The sequence below is a fragment of the Dysidea avara genome, chromosome 1 (genome assembly GCF_963678975.1).
Source record: "Dysidea avara chromosome 1, odDysAvar1.4, whole genome shotgun sequence".
Lineage (NCBI taxonomy): Eukaryota > Metazoa > Porifera > Demospongiae > Dictyoceratida > Dysideidae > Dysidea > Dysidea avara.
Window position 1 is genome coordinate 20147522 of NC_089272.1, and position 18649 is coordinate 20166170.

An 18649-nucleotide genomic window follows, 5' to 3' on the forward strand; every position below is an offset into this window, starting at 1 on the left:
CTAAAGTGGGAATTAAATGTTCACTAGTATATCTGCAGGTGTAGGCAATCTTCCTTATTTCCCTTTTTTCTATGATTCCTAAATGAACTAAAAATTCCTTATAAAATATAGCAGAAAATTTTGGTGGGAGAAAAATTTGACGAATTTAGCAAGCATATGCATGCATGGAACCGCCAAAATTTTATTTGCCATTTTTCTAAACACTGAAAGTGTAGTAGACGCTGTTCTTTATCAGTGAGTCAATATTGTTACAGCAGTGAGTGATTAGTCTTCCGCAAGTATTCCATTGAATACAGTATGGGTTTAGACCAATAGCTCAGATAGGTTGGCTTCCCTAAATACCTAGTGTTTTTTTTTGTTTGTTTTTTGTAGTTATTGCAGCAATAGGGTAGTTTTAAGGTAATTTTATAGGTGTATTGTAGTCAGTTTCTTTTGTTTAGTAGTTAGTTATTTTAATTGTAGTTTGCCCTTTGTGAATTAATAATCTTGTAGACCTACCCGCTCGATTGTTATGAATCCACAATAAGTTATGGGAAATTCAGCTGCGCATGAACATGCCTTGCCACTCCGCTCGCCTCGCACATTCCAGTCTTGATTACTGACTCAGCGAGCTAATGCATGTTGTTTTTGTTATAGCTACAGTAGCTATTTACATAAGAAGAGTGCGTCGATTCGAATGAGAGGCAGTACTGTAGTACTTCATCCGTAGACATCGTAAAGCTTTATCGCCAATGCTGTCAAATTAAAATTGCATGGGAAAAATAATGTAAAGTATTTGCCAAAATATTATTTGCCAGTTTCTGTCAATGATCAATTTGCAAAAATGTTTTCCCGCCAAAATTTTCTGCTATACAGTACTTGTGTTTGTAAACACACACATGCACGCACAAATACATTTAAGTATACATGTGTACTAGTGTTTTAGTGTGAAGACTCATTATATTATTGTACTCCTTAACTTTCTATCTGAAATAGCAGGAAACTTAGTAAACGTAATACTGAAAAATGTGATATATTATTAATTAGTGCATTTGGTAATAATTCATACAGAGAACTTGTGTGTATGGCCAGAAGTTGTCATTCAAGCCTTCAAAATAAAATGGCTCATCCTTGTGTACTAGTGTTGTATTGTAGCTTAAACTCAGTGGTGTGCTCAATAGTAATGTTACCTGTAATTGGTTTATATTTTGGTTATCAAGTCTGGTCACATAAATTCATGGGTATAACTGTGCTCCTTACTCAAACCATGTGCAATACTGTTGGTACTGTATATGAGACTTAGTTTTTTTTTCATACAAAGTTTTATTTATACAAGACTGTATTGTATGTATGCATATTTACTACATACGTATATGTTTACTATTTTAGGTAGTTCGTTGACAGTTAATGTACTTAATGTCACTTCTCCTCCATCAGCAGGTACATAAAGAACATATGTACATATGTCATCACCTTTGATATCATTTAATTTTGATAATAGTCATTGTAAAAAGTTCCCTTAAACCCACATATTATTGTAAGGAATACGTGATTACACAAAACCATTTAAAATGGCCTGTCTAGCCAGACTAGCTTAACTCTATTAGCCTAAAGCTATATACCAACAGAAAGTTTATTCATTGGGCTACTTGAGGAGTCTAAATAACCACTATAACAACAGAGGCTTACCTGTTATGGAGCGATGGAAAACAGTGGCTTGATTTTCCGTTACTTCTCAATACTCGTGACGGCAGCCATATTAACAATTAATTAAATTACGTGAGCTATATATGGCATGACTCACCATTGAATGGGGAATCGCTTTGTGTTTATTTCACACAAATCTGATGAAGTAGGAAGGAGGTATTAACCATTTTCTAAAAGAACGCAAGGGGTTTGTGTGCTTATTTTACATAACAATGATTTCAGGGAGAGTTTTGGCCCCATGCTTTCGTGCTAAGGTAATCCTTGTTTAATTACCGATAAAATGGTGTTGATTACGTAGCCATAGGAAGAATGATTCGTTAGTTACAGTGCTTTGTTTACACAATGCGTCAATGCCAATTTATCGGCGCATATGGGTTTAAGGGTTAATTTTAGAAATAGCTAAACATCAGATTCACTAGATTAAATTGAGCAACTTGGTTTGTTTACCATTGATAGTTTTCTGCTTACAACTGTATTATTGCAATGCATGTACCCATTACTTCATTAAGTGCCATTTCATGGTTGCTTAGTGTGCTAGGCTATCTATGTAAGCCATATGAAATGCTCTCTAATGAAGAATTTTATTGAGGTGCCCTACCATTAATCATTTAGTATGCATTAGGGCTGGAAAAGGGTTTGAATTTCAACCTTCAGAACTTCTTGTGGAAAAGCAAAGAAGTGAAATCCATGTATTAACAGCCAAGCTATAAAAAAGGGTGCAGCCTTCAATAGCCTGGGTAAAATGGTGTGAAATCAAAGATGCAGTGGTGTTAATCCTAATAAATTTTAATAATGGCTGTGTGCACTGTTTAACATCATTGCAACCATATCTTGGCTGCCACCTTTATTTTCACAACATTTTACCCAGCTTTTTAGGGCCACACCCTCTTGGTTGTTTTGCATGGTATATATACGTGTATACTCAATTATCACAGAGAATTTGGTAATTTTACAATATTAACTGTATATTATTGGAAAATTAATTTGGATTAATGGTTTCATAATTCATCAATTTCAAAATACTGCATTGTTTAACTTTTTTAAGTGGATACACACGTACATGTTTTTATTCTATACTATCATATTCGCACCTGCTGTACGTAGATACATACGTGCATACCCACATACACCAAGGTTATTATTCATATATGGCATCTGTTGTTTGCATTACACAGGTTCACAAGCTTTTTCTGGTCTTGAATTGAAAAATTACAGTAAGATTATACATATTGCAAATATAATGTATGTGCAATTTTCAAAATGTTTAAACTTACTAACTAAATGTCTGCTATCTTAAAATGTGACTGGATTTTGGAAAACAATCCAAATCGCACATTAGAAGTTTCGAGATAAACGGTTTTAAAGAATTCAAGCCAGCATAACTCTCCAAGGATAGCAAGCATGTGTATGAAATTTACACAAAAGATGCATCAATCTATTACCTTTCAAGCTACTTCCAATACTTGTAGCTGCTTGTAGAGTTTCCTGCCAAATAAGATAGAAAATCTGAGCTGTTGGACGAGCGAAGTAGTATCACGAGTGTTTACAAAGGGGTGGAGGGTGGGGGGGTGGCAGGGTGGGCAAGGGTTAGACCTCAGAATGGACACAGACCACGATTGGGGTCCAGATACGCAATTACAGGGCTGTGCTGGCTCCTTAGTGGCTGATATGTAGCAAAATACAAAGAAAAACGTCTTGCCAACATTATCAGGCTGTCCACCGGTAAACCACTGGTTCTTGCCAAACCAGGTCCTTCACAAGGCCTAAAACCGCCACTCGAGCTCTACACACCATCCAGAAAAGACGCCTGTTGAAACCAGCCTTGAGTAGTTTGAGCGGTACTGAGTGTCAAAACTACTAGTACAATAGTGTAGCTATCCACTGGAGGTGTTAGTTCTATTTTTCCTGATGTGCGATTTGGATCGGTTTTGTAAAATTTGGTCACAAATTGGAATCCTCAAGATTCTTTTGAGACTTTTTGTAAAGCACATTTTACTTTTAATCCTCAATCAACTTGTATAAAACTTTCATGTACTATAGTGAAATTGGTGAAATTGGTGTCTTTTGGGCCAAAAATTGAACAGGTGACTGCATTAGGCAGATTAGTTTTACAAATTGACATATCTGACATTGTGCTGGAGGTGTCCTTTTTCTACAGTGACCTGATTAGATAATATGCTCACATACTGTGATATGCACAAGGACAGTAATCAAACTGAAATTTTTAAGATGCTTTGTTAAGTGTGCAAATAATGTTTTGTCTTGCAGTTACTGTGTATATGCTGTACATACGTATAGGGTTAACTTGTCAATCACATATATGTATGTACCTATACACACCTTGCTTGTTTCTTTGTCAATAGATTCGTTACAGCCATATGCATCACAATTACTAAATGATGTCAGTTTTGATGAGATTGTACCATTACTTGTTCAGAAGGAGCTTGTTTCTTCCACTGATATGGCATATATAAATGATACGAGCCAACCAATCCTGGAAAGGAAGAAATATTTGGTGTATGATGTGATTCTAAAGTATAGTGATACTGAAATTGAACTGTTTTTGGAATGCTTGGTGCAATGCTACACTTCGGTTCATAAGCAATTATGTAACAAGATTAAAGCAGAGAGGTATGGACAATGGATCTGAATGTTTTCTTGTTATGTATGCATGACTTTGTGTCCACCTTATGCAGGCATGTACGTGCGTGCGTGTGCATGTGTGTGTAGTTTAGATATGCAATCAGTATTTTTTTGTATATCGGTATAGAGTGTTTTCATCGTGTGATCTAAATTACGTAATTTTTTGAATCCGCCATTTGTCTGCACATGTGTTGCGTATGGAACAGGACTCATGCAGCGTTTATCGTTATACGCCGAAAACCTGCCACCTGATGCCAAAGACAGGTACCTTGCCAAAATCTCGGTTATTAATGGAACAGATCCTCTATCTGACAGCCTGTTTGGGGAAGAAGTGGATGTGACACCTCCCGTAGATGCGTGTGATTTTGTGTCCTACCTAGTACTACAAACTAGTTTCGTCACAGCTAAGCAGTTTAAAGCCCGTAAAGGCTTAGAGGCATATAACCAGTTTGTTTGTGGATGGGTGAAGGAGATTAAGACTCGTAAAGTTGCTGACAAGTATCTCACTACTGGTCGAGTGAGTAGCTATTTTGTACAACTTCTGGCTCTTTTTTTGCCAGCAACATCTACATGCATTTCTTGTACTATTATTACACTGCATTGTGTTGAATAAAATTAATGTCTAAACTCTTGTTTGTTCTAACGTGTAGGTCTGTCATTCACAACGGCTGAGAGAGACTCCATTGAAGTGTTGGGTTATCATTGAAACCACTGGTGAAATCTCCTGTGCACATTGTAACTGCATGGCAGGGCTAGGAGAAGTGTGCACACATGTTGCAGCATTATTGTTTTATTTGGAGGCTCTGTACCGAATGGAAGAAGTACAAACTTGCACACAACAGCAATGTGGTTGGATAATATCTTCAGCATCAACAGCAGTTGAGTACTTGGAGATCAAAGATATTGACTTCACATCGGCACGAGGAAAGAAGAGAAAATTGGATGAAACGTTAGAGGGCAGTGAAACCAACTCAGATAGACCAGTTTCAAAAAGTGGTACATTACCAACAGACACAGAAATGGAGCAATTTTTTAACAATCTGAGCTTGTGTGATACAAAGCCAGCAATTCTATCATTAGTTCCACCACATTCAGATAGATATATTCCAAAAGCATCACTTTCAAATTTCCCCAAACCACTACCATCACTCCGTACTTCAGATAGCTGCAAACTAAATTACCCTGATTTGTTGAATGCCTGTGAAAAAGTTTCTATAGAAATAACTGATGACATGTCACAGGCTGTGGAGAAGGAAACAAGGAAGCAAAGTAAAACACCACTATGGTTTAAGTACAGGGCTGGAAGAGTTACTGCATCTCGGATGAAGGCTGTCTGTCACACTGATGTAACCAACCCGGCTCAGAGCTTGGTAAAAAGTATTTGTTATCCCGATGCTTTCAGCTTTACATCCAAGCAGACAAGCTGGGGTTGTAGACATGAAAAGCAAGCCAGGGAAAGGTACGAAAAAACAGTTAAATCCAAGCATACAAACTTGCATGTAGCTGAATGCGGGTTGTTCATTAATCCACAATGGCCTTACATTGAGGCATCTCCAGATGGCATCATCTATTGTGACTGCTGTCCCAAAGGTGTGCTTGAAATTAAATGCCCTTATTGTCATCGTGATGAGTCCATATCAGCTGCTGTTGCAAAGGATAAGAATTTTTGTCTTATTGAAGTGAATGGACAAATCAGCCTAGATCATAACCATGCCTACTATTATCAGGTGCAGACACAGATATTTGTCTGTGATGTTGATTATTGTGATTTCTGTGTGTGTACCTTCTCTGGGAATGAGGAGTCTACAATTCACATTGAAAGAATCTCCAGAAACAATGCGTTTTGGAAGAATGAATGTGTACCAAAAGCAGAAGCTTTTTTCAGGACTTGCTTGCTTCCTGAATTATTGGGTAGTTGGTACACACGACCCCTCACTACACTCAATGAGATTGCAATTGATAGCAGTACTTTGGAAACTCATGGCCACAGTTCATCTCAGGGACATGTAGACAATTCTCAGTATAGCAGCAGCGTATCAGACAAAACCAGGCCACCACCTAGTCAAACTTTTTGTTACTGCAATGGCCCAGAAATTGGCGAGATGATAGGGTGTGACAATCTAGATTGTACCATTGAATGGTTCCATTTAAAGTGCTTAAAAATTAAGGCAGATTCTGTGCCAAAGGGAAAATGGTACTGCCCAGATTGCAGAATATTACCCAGATTCAGCAAATCAAAAGGGAAAAGAAAATCAAAGAAGTGATTATTAGTGTACATGTAATAAAATGTTCACAGTGTACGTATGTACATGAATAAAAATGTTCACTATGTATATATATATATATATATATAGTACATGAATAAAACTGTTAACAGTGTATGTACATGGATGAAAATGTTCACTATGTAGTAGTTAACAAAGTGTGCTATTCGAACGGAACAACAGAATCGCATAGGTTGTTCAAGGCACAACAGATACGGACAATATGGTCTAGAATAGGCACTTCTTCATTTGCCCTCTTCGTTACAAAATTAATTGGTACAGTGCTCCGCAAAATAGAGTATTTCTGCCTTACACAGCCAATCACCCGTTCAACATGAATACGAACATTTGCAATTTGCCTTGTGTCTTCGATTTCTATGGCGGAAAGCTGTTGTTTACCCCTAGTAAATGCTGGAATATGCAAACTAGCTTGCATTATACCAACAGATTCGGCAATGTCAAATCCCCTGTCAGCCAAAACAACATCTCCAGGTAGCAACTTGCCTAAAAGACCACAATGGTCTGTTAGGTATTTATCGCTTACTCGGCCTCCCCAACATTTTGACACAAACAACACTACTCCTTGGGGTGTAATGCCAATAAGCACCTTTACAGTGTTATTATGCTTATAGTTGGACCAGGTGCTGGCTCGAGCTTGCAAGTTGGATGGTCGATCTATGAAAATCTCAAAGCAATCGATAATGATAGCAACTTTCTTCCCAAAAGAGGCTTGAAAGCAGGCTGGCATTGTTTTACGAAGAGCTTCTCGGTCTGGCCACAATATCAAATTGCTTAGTCGTAAATCCATCTGCTTCAACCACTTTAAGAATATTCTGGATACTGTTGACGGTGAGACTCCAAAACGATATGCCAGATATTCCACTGAACTATTCATTCTTAACTTGAGCAACACACACATGAACTCTTGAAATGGTGATAACTTGGTTACACCATCTGATGGCAGAGTCTTGAGCACGTGCTCAAAAACAGTTTTTACAGTTTTGGCATTAGGCAAACCAGTGTGAGTCTTTGCAAAATCGTCATCTACTAAGCATTCTTCATTAAAAGTGAGTTTTTTAAGTTCCATTGTTAGAGATGTAGCATGCTCTTTACTCTTAGCAAGTTCCTTCTGCAGACTTTCAATCTTGCTTGAGCACTCACAACTGTCCACTGGTCTAAAGTACTGTCTTGCAATTTCTATTTGCTCTGTGGCAACTAGTCTAATCTCTTCTGCAACAATTACCTGGACTTCCTCTGCTACTAAAGTGGGCAACAATTCTTCTATCCTCTTCCACTTCTCTCTTTCTTGAGCTCTTCTCCATCTATCCACTGAAGCTGTGACATCCGCTGTATCAGCACTCCCATGTTCCTTGTGGCCAAGGTGCAAGGTGGGTACCCAGTCAGGATCCGTTGTATTATAGAGATAAGCCGGCTTGCCAGAATGGAAGTGCTTTTCACAAATCTTGTAATTGTGTAGTGCAGTCAGGTCTAAATCTGCCCTGGAAATAGCAGCCAAATATCCATCTCTCCTCTTTTTCCGTAGTTCAAGTTCTGCTTCTCCGTATCGATCAGTCACAGTAGGAATACCGTAGAAAGATATTCCGCTGCCATTTTCAGAACGACTTGAACAGTCAACTATCGCGCATAACACCATTGCTACCTGTGCAACAAAATGGCAGCTTCGTAATTTCAATCACGTGATGAAAACTCTCTATATATTAAATTCGTATTATTCATTACTGTTGTTTCAGGCTTCACACATACATACATCTGGGCATGATACAGTTCACACCATCCAAGGAATCCACCATTTAGTAGTAGTTAACAGCTTCTTTCATTCCTGGTATTATAATTTTTAGTGAAGTTGGAGTTATACAACAGGGGAATGTGTATACCTACATGGGTCAATAACTGAAAAAGGAAGACACAGAGTTGCAAGTTTCAGGCTATGAACGAGACAAATTTTACAGTAAATCTGTATCACCAACTCCAAAAAGTCATCTTACTATACTGCAGATTCTACCATATCCAGAATTTGATTGATGCTCGCTTGACTCTAGTATCCAGAGTGTGTAGTAGATGAAAAAACTTTTAAGCATTCAGACAGTGAAATGTAAGAGTGGTTACATGTCAAATCCAGCCTTATAATCAATGGGAAATAAGGCAGAGCCACTCACATGCATATGTACCTGCTAAGTGAAATCCCGACTAGTTTGCATAAATCTGTTTTTGAATTGCATTGAAAAACTTGGTGCAAGAAATGCATGCTACAAAAATAATAATTATAGTATTTTTAAATTATTAATTTAAGAATGAAATAGGGATCTATGCAACAAAAAGTAGTGAAACAAGTAAGGAATGATGGTATTACAGCATACCTCTGCCCTACTTTGGCATTGAACAAAATAATTATTATAGCTAGTGTGCCAAAGTAGGGACTTTCCCACTGAGCTATGCTGTAATACAGTGGAACCTGTCTATAATGGTCACCCTTGGACCAGATATATCTGGCCTTTATATACAGGTGGCTGTTATAGGGAAAACCTGCATAAGGTGGTCAGCAGCATTTTAATGGCTATGATCATTATAGATGAGTAATTAGTGAGTAATTATTATTAAAAGGCTTGCGTCAGTAATAATTTTAGTACAGAAAGGGCAAGGTGAGCTTGTTATGAATGTTGGTTATAACTATAGAACACGTATAAGGAATAAAGCCTGATAGTTCATATACGTAGCATTCATTGAAAGGCAGGAAGTATGATAATTATGCATTAATTGAAACGGTGCTATGGTGTCAGACTATTGGCTTCACAAGCCGCCATAAAAGGTAGCGACCACTATAGGACAGATGGAGTTATGTATATAGTGATTCATAGGCGAATTCTTGGTTGACTGTTTACGCGTAGACAGGTGACTGCTTAATGTAGACCACAATGCATACATTTGTATGGGAATATATTTGGGAACTCATGACCATGGCCGTTATGCAAAGGTACACACTTAATCCAGGTGACTGTAACACAGGTTCCACTGTACCATCATGCATCTCTTGTTTCATTACTTTCTGTTACATAGATCCCTATTTCATTTTAAATTAAAATATTAGTTTGTTTAGTTTTTTGTTGTAGCACAGCTAGCTACAATGTAACTTGTGACTTTTCTATTAGAATATCATACATGACTATTGTATTAGAGTAACAGTCATATTAGAGTATATCTTGGGTCAGCCAAGAGGTGTGCAGCTAGCTAGACCAATATGGAGTGAGGTCATCTTGTTTACTGTTAAGTAAACAGCTAGATTGTTAAGAGTTGTGGTCTCCATACTCTATCGCTATTAGTCCACCTAGATTTTTAATTGATGGGCGTGGTCACAAACCTATCGCGAACGGGATCCCAATCGTGAAGTTGCAGATATCCCTGATAGTAGCGCTGGGACTGAAGCGCTACTGAAATCCAGCTTTGAAATAATTCTGTTGCGTCTATATTATGTTGCTGAAAGGTAGCGTTGATATGGAAAATTAACACCTCAATATGGTTTCATTGGATGAAGAATAAGACAAGCAGCCTGACTGAAGATAAAAGAAAAGACAAGACACAGAGGGCCTACACTCATCGGAACCCCAAAAGGTACATCCCACTGGTGAGTTTGTTATTGTAGCGTAAAATGGTGGCCATACGCTGCTTTGTATGGCCTCTAGCCTTACAACTGGTCAGTGAGTGAGGCAGTGAGACTAAAATTCAAGTTTTGGTAATTTTTAAAAATTTTATATCCTGCCACCTGTATAATTAATGTTTTGTTGTATTTAATGCTGTTTTATGTATTATATGGACTAGTACTATTCCTAAAGGTGATTTGTGTTGTGTAAAATGTCTCTAGGATGATTTTTAAAGGCAGAATTTTGGGTGGCATGTGAAATTTTCAGGGCAACTTAAACAGTACGGTATTGATTACCCGCACAAAAACAGCCAAGCTGTGAAAAAAGGTGCGGCCTTAAAAAGCCTGGGTGAAAAAAGTTGTGAAATCAAAGGTGGCAGCCAACAAATGGCTGCAGTGATGTAAATTTTAACAATGTACAGCCATTATTAAATTTATTAGCATTAACATCATTGCAGCCATTTGTTGGCCGCCACCTTTAATTTCACAACTTTTTTTACCCAGGCTTTTTAAGGCCGCACCTTTTTTCACAGCTTGGCTGTTTTTGTGTGGATATCGCTTCTTTTTGTAATTGTAAGTTCCAAGGCCAGCCTATATGGTTGACCTTGATAATTCCTTTTAGCTTTTTTCCCTTTACTACAGGAATCATCAAAGACTGCGTGGTTATAATATGAAGAACTGAAATAAGATGAATTTTGAAGGTGCGTATATCCCAATGATAGCTGGGCAGATTTTACTCAAACTAGGAAAGGGAGATGCCCTACCCTGAAGAAGTTTCCACTGTAGAAATGGTTAATTATACCGTTCAAGCACTATGGAGCTATGATACATGAAAACTTTTTTTTTAATTTAGATCTTTTATTATTATTCCCAGGGTTACCAGCACCCTTTGTCACCACCCTGACATCACAGAGCTATACTGTGACACTACTCCTTCTGAAGAGAGACAAGGAGAGAAAGTCTTCTATAAAATACAGCACTGAACAGCATATATGACCCATACTTCCCCTTAAAGTTGAAAATAAAAGTGGGTAAAAAAACCCATCTCAATTTTGTTGTTCATACTTCCATTATTTGTCACGTTCAAAACATTGATAAACTACTGTAAGGATAACTACTTGGGTAGCTACCACAATATGAAGGTGCAATAGTCTTAACTTTGATGTTAAAAATGCCATCAGATGTTTTGCTACCTCCACAGAATCCTGAAGTATAAATGTCTACACGAGCTTCATCTTCATTATTAGCTGTTGCATATCGAAGGCCGGCTCTCACCTGTAAAGAGGCTGCAACAGATGCATGAAAACAATGTTTTCTTGTTCCATAAAACAAGTATGTTGCCTGCCCGTACTTGCTGTACTTGGCCGCATGACATCACTATATCCTATCATAATTGCTTGTAGAATGTTCTAGAAAAATCTAGATTTTCCATTGGTAGATTTACGTATGAAATTATGAACTTGACTATTGAGTAGATTTAGCTAAAAATTTCATTTATAAAATAGAAATAAAGTGAGATGATCAGCTGTGATAGCAGTGGCTCAATGGTTAAGGATTTGGGTGTTTAGTATGGAGGTCCCTGGTTAAAACGCTGGTCAGTAACTTTTTTCAACATTTTTATGTACCTTTTTACCCTGCAGTGACTGTTCTATTAGAGTATTTCAACCCTGTGATTTACAATTGTTTAGTTTTTTTCCTTGTGACTCTGTAGCTGTCAATGCAATTTCTTTAAAACCACTAAATGTTTGAGCTGTGATGTTTAACTTATATGCATACCGATTTTTAAGTTATTCCCATAAGTGGTTTGCTCTGTACGCGTGACAATGGGTCGGCCTTTTTAATGCAAATAACCGTCCATAGCTCTATGAATATTAATCAGATTTGCACCAAACTTGCTACATGATTGTGCTGCAATATGTTCTTAAAGTGTACCAAAGCTCAAGACAATTGAGCTGCATATTTTCATTTACAATGGTTTTTGTAAAGTGTTCGAAAAGAATAATCTAAGCCCCCTGAGCCCCCTAAACAAAGAAAAGGAGAAGAAATTAAGCCGAATTATATTTCACAATTGCGTTAAGCAATCTTGCTCAAATTTGGTTTGTGGAGTCCTGAAGGTGGAGGGCATTTGCAGTATAAAAATGATTCCAATTCGAGAAGGGAGCACGGAGCTACGTATGCGTGAAAACCGCATTTTATTTGTTCCTGTAAATATACTCACAGTGTGGCGCACCGGCTTTCTTGGACGCACAACATACCATGTGTCTTGATACACGTTTTATAATTGCTTCAGTAAACAATGAAAAAGGTTAAAATACAGGTACTTTATACCAATAAATTTGCTTCTTCATGGAGAGTGAGAACATCTTTGTTTTATATCTGTACCATGAAGCAAACTTTAATTACATATGTGTGAGTTTTGTTTATTTATGTTCTGGTATTATATAAATTTGTTTACACTAACAAGTACGTACATGGAACTATAAAGCTATTATAGTATTTTTTTAAATTGTTGATTTAATAGTGAAGAAGGGATCTATGCAATAAAAAGTAGTGAAACAAGAGATGAATGATGGTATTATAGCATAGCTCAATGGGAAAATCACTACATTGGCACTGAACAAAATAATTATTCTAGCTAATGTGCCACCAAAGTAGGGACTTTCCCATTGAGCTATGCTGTAATAACATGCATCATTCATTTCTTGTTGCACTACTTTTTATTGCATAGATCCCTACTTCACTTTTAGTTTTATGTTGTAGCAGAGCTAGCTACAATGTAACTTGTGACTGTTCTATTAGAATATCTTACATGAATGTGCTGCTGCTGCTGAAAGAAGGTGTTGATACCAAAGAGTAATGCCTTGATATGGATTCATTGGATGAAGTAGAAGACAAGCAGCCCGATTTAAGATAAAAGAAAAGACAAGGTGCAGAGAGCCTATGCTCATCGGAACCCCAAAAGACACATCCCACTAGTTAGTTTTTTATTGTCGCGTAAAACGGTGGCTGTGTACTGCTTTATTTGGCCTCTAGCCTTGTGACTGTGATGAGGCAGTGAGGCTAAAATTTGAGTTTTGGCGATTTTAAAAAAATTCTATATTCGGCCACCTGTAAGTGTTTTGTTATGACTAGTACTATTCCATGGAGGTGATTTTCATCGCATAAAATGTCTCTAGGATGATTTTTAAAGGCAGAAGTTTGGGCGGCACGTAAACTTTTCAAGGTAATCTCTACTCAAACAATACTACCGTGCCATTTGATACTGAACTATTGTTTTCTGTGTATGAGTAAAAGGTGACTACAGTTGTTTAAGTGTATGCATTTCAAAAATGTGCAATAGCAAAGCCCAATTAAATTTCAAGAGTTTGCTATTTACTATGAATTAGGTATAGTGACTGCTTAAGTTCTATCTCTTTCTCAAAAAATATAAATATTTGTTTCTATCCAAGCGTGTGCATCAAAAAAGGGTGTATGATTGAAAAGCACGCACCCCAAAATGATTTAAGTTGCTATTTATACTACAGTCAATACGCAATGTTACACAATATTCTAGAAGTTTCTGAAATCTGCCAAAGCAATTAACTACATCAATATTTCTATATGAACAAATAGAAGGAAAATTTGGAATTTTAAGTTGGATTAGGGATCAAAGAAAAATAGTTGTGAAACAAGGGAAGAGTGGTGAAACAAGGAAGGTTGTGTATACCCACAGATATACATGTACTAGTTGACATTAAATCCCTAAACTTCGATTTCAGTCTATAACCATGAGTGAATTAGGATTAAATTAAATGTCCACTACTACATGAACAGGTATAGCCAACCTTCCTTGTTTCACCACTTTTACTTCTCTTGTTTTACTACTTTTTTTCTTTGATCCCTAATCCTTCCTAATTTTTCCTTCTACTTGTTTGTTTACTTCTTTAATAACATAATTATGTCAAATGAACCAGCACATACCGCATTAAAATAAAGAGTGGCATCTGGAATGCCAGTAATATGGCATCATAATGCATGCCCCAATAATCAGTTATGTAACAGAAAGGGAGGTGGCCATTATGCTTTGTTTTCAGCTATGCTTTGCCTGTAAACAGCATTATAAACAGAAAACAGTATGAGAAGTGTCTCTGCAGTTGCTACAGAAAATATGGGTGATTAGTCAACTCAGCCACAAGAATCAACACCTTGTTATCAGCAATAAGAACTGGAGGACAACAGCAAGTCCACAATGCGTGTGTTGTATGTACTGCCGTTGGTAAAATGGCACATCTTAGGACGAAGTAGTGAAGAAATCTAGCCCATAGCCTATCCATTGTCAAGTTATACTTGGCTGGAGGCATCAGTTAGTTAGTCAGTCAGTCAGTCAGTCAGTCAGTCGGTCAGTCAGTCAGTCAATCAGTCAGCATAAAATTCTGGTAAACAGATATTTTTTTTAGTTCCCTTGGAAGCAGTTTGAAGACATTTTTGGGCTTGGGTGCCTAACTGATGCTGCCAAACTGTCATGAAGGGAAATTTAGGCTGGCTTTAGGATGATACTTTGAATCCCAGTTTTTCATGATCTCTAATATACAGTATGTAGATACACAGATACACCTGTATGAATAACACAAATGTATATTAACTGTCAAAAATTAATTACAAAACTAGCTAATTATAAAACATATTGTCTGTCAAAGGTAATTATATAAGGACAATAGATATAAATTTTCAAGGTATATAACTGTCTTTATACTGTAATATCATCATTCTGTTTTACAGGAAGACTTGATGACATATACCTGGTGTACATAGAAGAGCACTCTGTAGTTATTAATATGCACAACTATAATAATGTATATGTACTTTTCAATTTTGTTAATAAAAATATAATTGGGTGTGGTGATATTACAACAACATGTCTGATTATTACTTATTCAGTCACAATTGCTTCAACTGTATATGTATGATATCAGCCTCTCTATGCCACTCAACACTATTCCTTTGCAAACTCACAACATTCATAAAGGTCATTTTCCTATGAATTTAACCTCAGTGACATGATGTGGTGGCAGTACCAGTTGCCTATCTCAACCTTGTGCCACATTTACTCAGTATTTACTGGATAGTAATGGTACACTACCTGTTGTGTCAAATGCTAAATACCTTTTCTTTCCTGGAGAATATCATATCACATCTCCTGTGTTGATTCAGAATACATCTAACCTTACAATGATGGGATACAACACTTTTTCAAGGGCAGTTATACAGTGTTCTTCTCATTCATATGTGACTGTAGCTCATGCTCATAATGTTACCATCAAAATGTTTGCCTTTCACAATTGTAAAGGTATTGTACACATTGAGTGGCAACGGTTTGAAACTAGTCTCTTGATTCATGTACTTTCTGCGATGTAAATCACATACGTTTTTACAATATGGAGTAGTGGGTGTTAATTTGTTTGGGAGTTGTTACCTCCATAGAATAACCATCATTTTTGATTAAAAGTATGAATCTTGCATTGGAATTTTAATAAATGATACATACTGTATGACAACGTTCATATGAGAAATGTCATACTTCTTAAAATTAGTGGGAATGGTGGCAGAGGAATCAGTCTTGAACTAACACATGGTTAGTAAGCTAAAGTCATATGGTATGAATGGTAATCTTCTCAAGTGGATCCAGAATTTTTTGGCTGGAAGACAGCAGTAAGTGGTGCTAGGCATGAGGCTATTATGCTCCAAAAAATGAGCATTATGCTTTTAAGCAATGCTCAAAAAATCACCTATTATGCTTTTGAGAATTGCCCATTATTCCCAAAATTATGCCACCATAATTGGCTAATAATGCCAGTTTATTGCTGTATCCCACCATTTTCATTAATGTTTAAACTTTAAATAGTCTTGAATTCTTTAGCTGGTTGCTGTATTAGAGTATTTCATGTCAATGTGACTGCTTTATTAGAGTAAATACTATTCAGTGACTGCTCTATTAGAGTTTCTGACTGCTCTATTAGAGTATCTCGATCTTTTTTAACGAAATTGTGCAGTCTGCAGATTTTCCTACTGTTAAAGCTTTATAATCACCCCAAAATGCTAGCATAATTCCTGATTGCCACACATACCCATTATGTTGAAATTATGCTGGCATAATCGCCGCATCCCTAAGTGGTGCTCAACAGTAGTAGCTCTAAGTGACGAGCAGAGTTTCACAAGGAACAGTACTTGGGCCACTTTTATTCATATAGTATGTCAATGGCATAACTGATGGATTGCAAAGTACACTAGAAATGTCTACTGATGACTATAAAATTATCGAAACACCCTTGGATGTAAAAATTTTACAAAAGGATCTTGACTATATCTCTAACTGGTCTAGACTCTGGTTGCTGAAGTTTAATATTTTAAAGTGCTATATATGTAATGTACTTAGGTAGAGGAAACAACAACTTCTATACTTTGTATGATCAGGTCTCAGGAACCTGGAGCCCACCACAGAGCAAAAAGATCTGGGAATATATGGACATGAGCTCAAGTCTTCATTGTCATAAAATTGCGAGTAGTGCCAATCAAGTGTTGGGAAGGTTAAAACACAGTTTCAAGTATAGATCAGCTCCATCTTTTACTATGCTAAACAAAAATATTGATTTGATATCATTGTTCCCCTATCTGGAATTCTCATTTTGCCAAGGTTATTGATGTACTAGAAAAAGTACAAAGTAGGGTCACTAAACTGATACCATCAATCACTAGTTTCACTACATTGTCATTTGAAGCTAGACTTGAAGAGCAAAACATGCATTCACTTATTTGTAGAAGGAAAAGAGGTGACCTCATTGTGATATACAAAATGCTTAATTCATACTACAACATTAATCCAGATGTCTGTACACTACAGCAAGGAAATGCTACAAGGGGTCACCAAATGAAACTTTTATGAAGAATTAACACCAGCATTAATTAGTCAGCATTTCTTCACTTTTCGAGTAATCCAACATTAGAACAACCTACCTGAAGAAGTAGTTATGGGCTTATGGCTGAAACAATCTCAACATTTAAATGGTTGTTAGACAGGCACTGGATATGGACATTGTCAAAGGCCCCTGGCCTATTAATTTAATTTTTTAATTGAATTGTTCCATTACATAATAATAATAATAGATTAGTGATGACAGTAAGGTATGAGGAACAGGCATATGTGATTTGGCTTCACTACAAGTTTGAGTATGGGCTGTACCAGATTCTAAACTTTTCTGGCTACCCCATAGGAAATGTATGGTAAAAACTTGAATGGGACATAAAGAGAATGTCAGATATTTGAATGAAAAAAAGGTTATTGGATCAGTCACTATATAAACAAGCCAAATTTCTTGATCTTATGTAGCTAGTTCCATCCAAGATATTAAATTATTTGAGCAATCTACCCAATGTAAATGAATGCATTGTATTAACTTAATTATTGACTGGAAATGAACATTTAATCCCCAATATATAAATGAGCAATGAAGCCACAACAGGAGTGGAAGAGACTAGAGTATTTGGTTTTGTATTTGTAAATGCTTGAGCCATTTAAACTATGGATTATTTTTAAAAACAAATTTTAAGCTTCTTATATATATACAGTGTTCCCTCAATTATCTGACTCCCTTGGGGCCAAGACATGTTCAGTAGATCAGATAATCAAAGCCCATTAATTTTATGTATGTATAGAGCCATGTTCAAATGTTCTAATAGAACATACCATAATTTGCTTTTTTCGTTGTAATTCTTGTATGCAAAATTTGTACAAAATTCTTATATGAAATTTTGTACTAAAGATTGAACTACTGTAATAGAGCAGTCATTCACGTAAATCATAAGAAATTATTTTTACACAAATTTTATCACGAAAAATTTATTTTTCAAGGAAGTAAAGCAAATTACGGTACACTGTAGACAAAATACTCTAATAGAGCAGTCAGTTCTACTGTTTTTATATTACAAGTTCAGATAATAGAGGGAGCACTGTATGTTTTCTGTATTTGATACAGTTATAATGTCAAGAATCTAGTGCCCTATACTTACAGTCACTCTCTACAGTTTCTATGGCTATAAATATACTTGAAATTGATATGGAGAAAACATCCTCACTGCCTAGCAGACTCCTGTAAATGTTTGAGCGTTAATCAGATGACTGCAGGTTCGAGGCTGCCCAGGTCCAGTCATGGATTTTTTCTCCTTTCTCCACCTTATCAAACACACTTTATGTAACAACTTTAAACAGGCTGTAGGACCAGGTGTCCTACAGACCTTCAGCACTTCTGCTGTAAAGCCTTAATAATAATAATTACAGGCTTTGACCTATTCATAGGTCTCTACATTGCACTTTCAGTAATGTTTATTTTTCAACACTATGTAGTATAACTGAAATGTTATGGTCCAC

General features: G+C 36.6%; 2 protein-coding genes across 3 annotated transcripts in view; one reads left to right on the plus strand and one right to left on the minus strand.

The window, feature by feature from the left end:
- The window catches only part of LOC136258681 (uncharacterized), a 41844-nt gene extending 26714 nt beyond the window's left edge, over nucleotides 1-15130 (plus strand). The window contains exons 9-13 of one of the 2 annotated variants that reach the window (XM_066052027.1): nucleotides 1369-1419; nucleotides 2862-2900; nucleotides 4050-4317; nucleotides 10891-10949; nucleotides 15007-15130. In XM_066052027.1, the coding sequence (XP_065908099.1) occupies nucleotides 1369-1419; nucleotides 2862-2900; nucleotides 4050-4317; nucleotides 10891-10930 (398 nt within the window). In that variant the 3' untranslated portion in view covers nucleotides 10931-10949; nucleotides 15007-15130. The remainder of the gene's footprint in view (nucleotides 1-1368; nucleotides 1420-2861; nucleotides 2901-4049; nucleotides 4318-10890; nucleotides 10950-15006) is intronic. The other variant, XM_066052034.1, reaches the window with a different exon arrangement.
- On the minus strand, nucleotides 6692-8261 carry LOC136258695 (uncharacterized). Its single transcript, XM_066052044.1, has one exon. It carries the CDS (start codon nucleotides 8245-8247, stop codon nucleotides 6757-6759), a length of 1491 nt encoding a protein of 496 aa, XP_065908116.1. The 5' UTR covers nucleotides 8248-8261; the 3' UTR covers nucleotides 6692-6756.
- Nucleotides 15131-18649: the final 3519 nt, after the last annotated feature.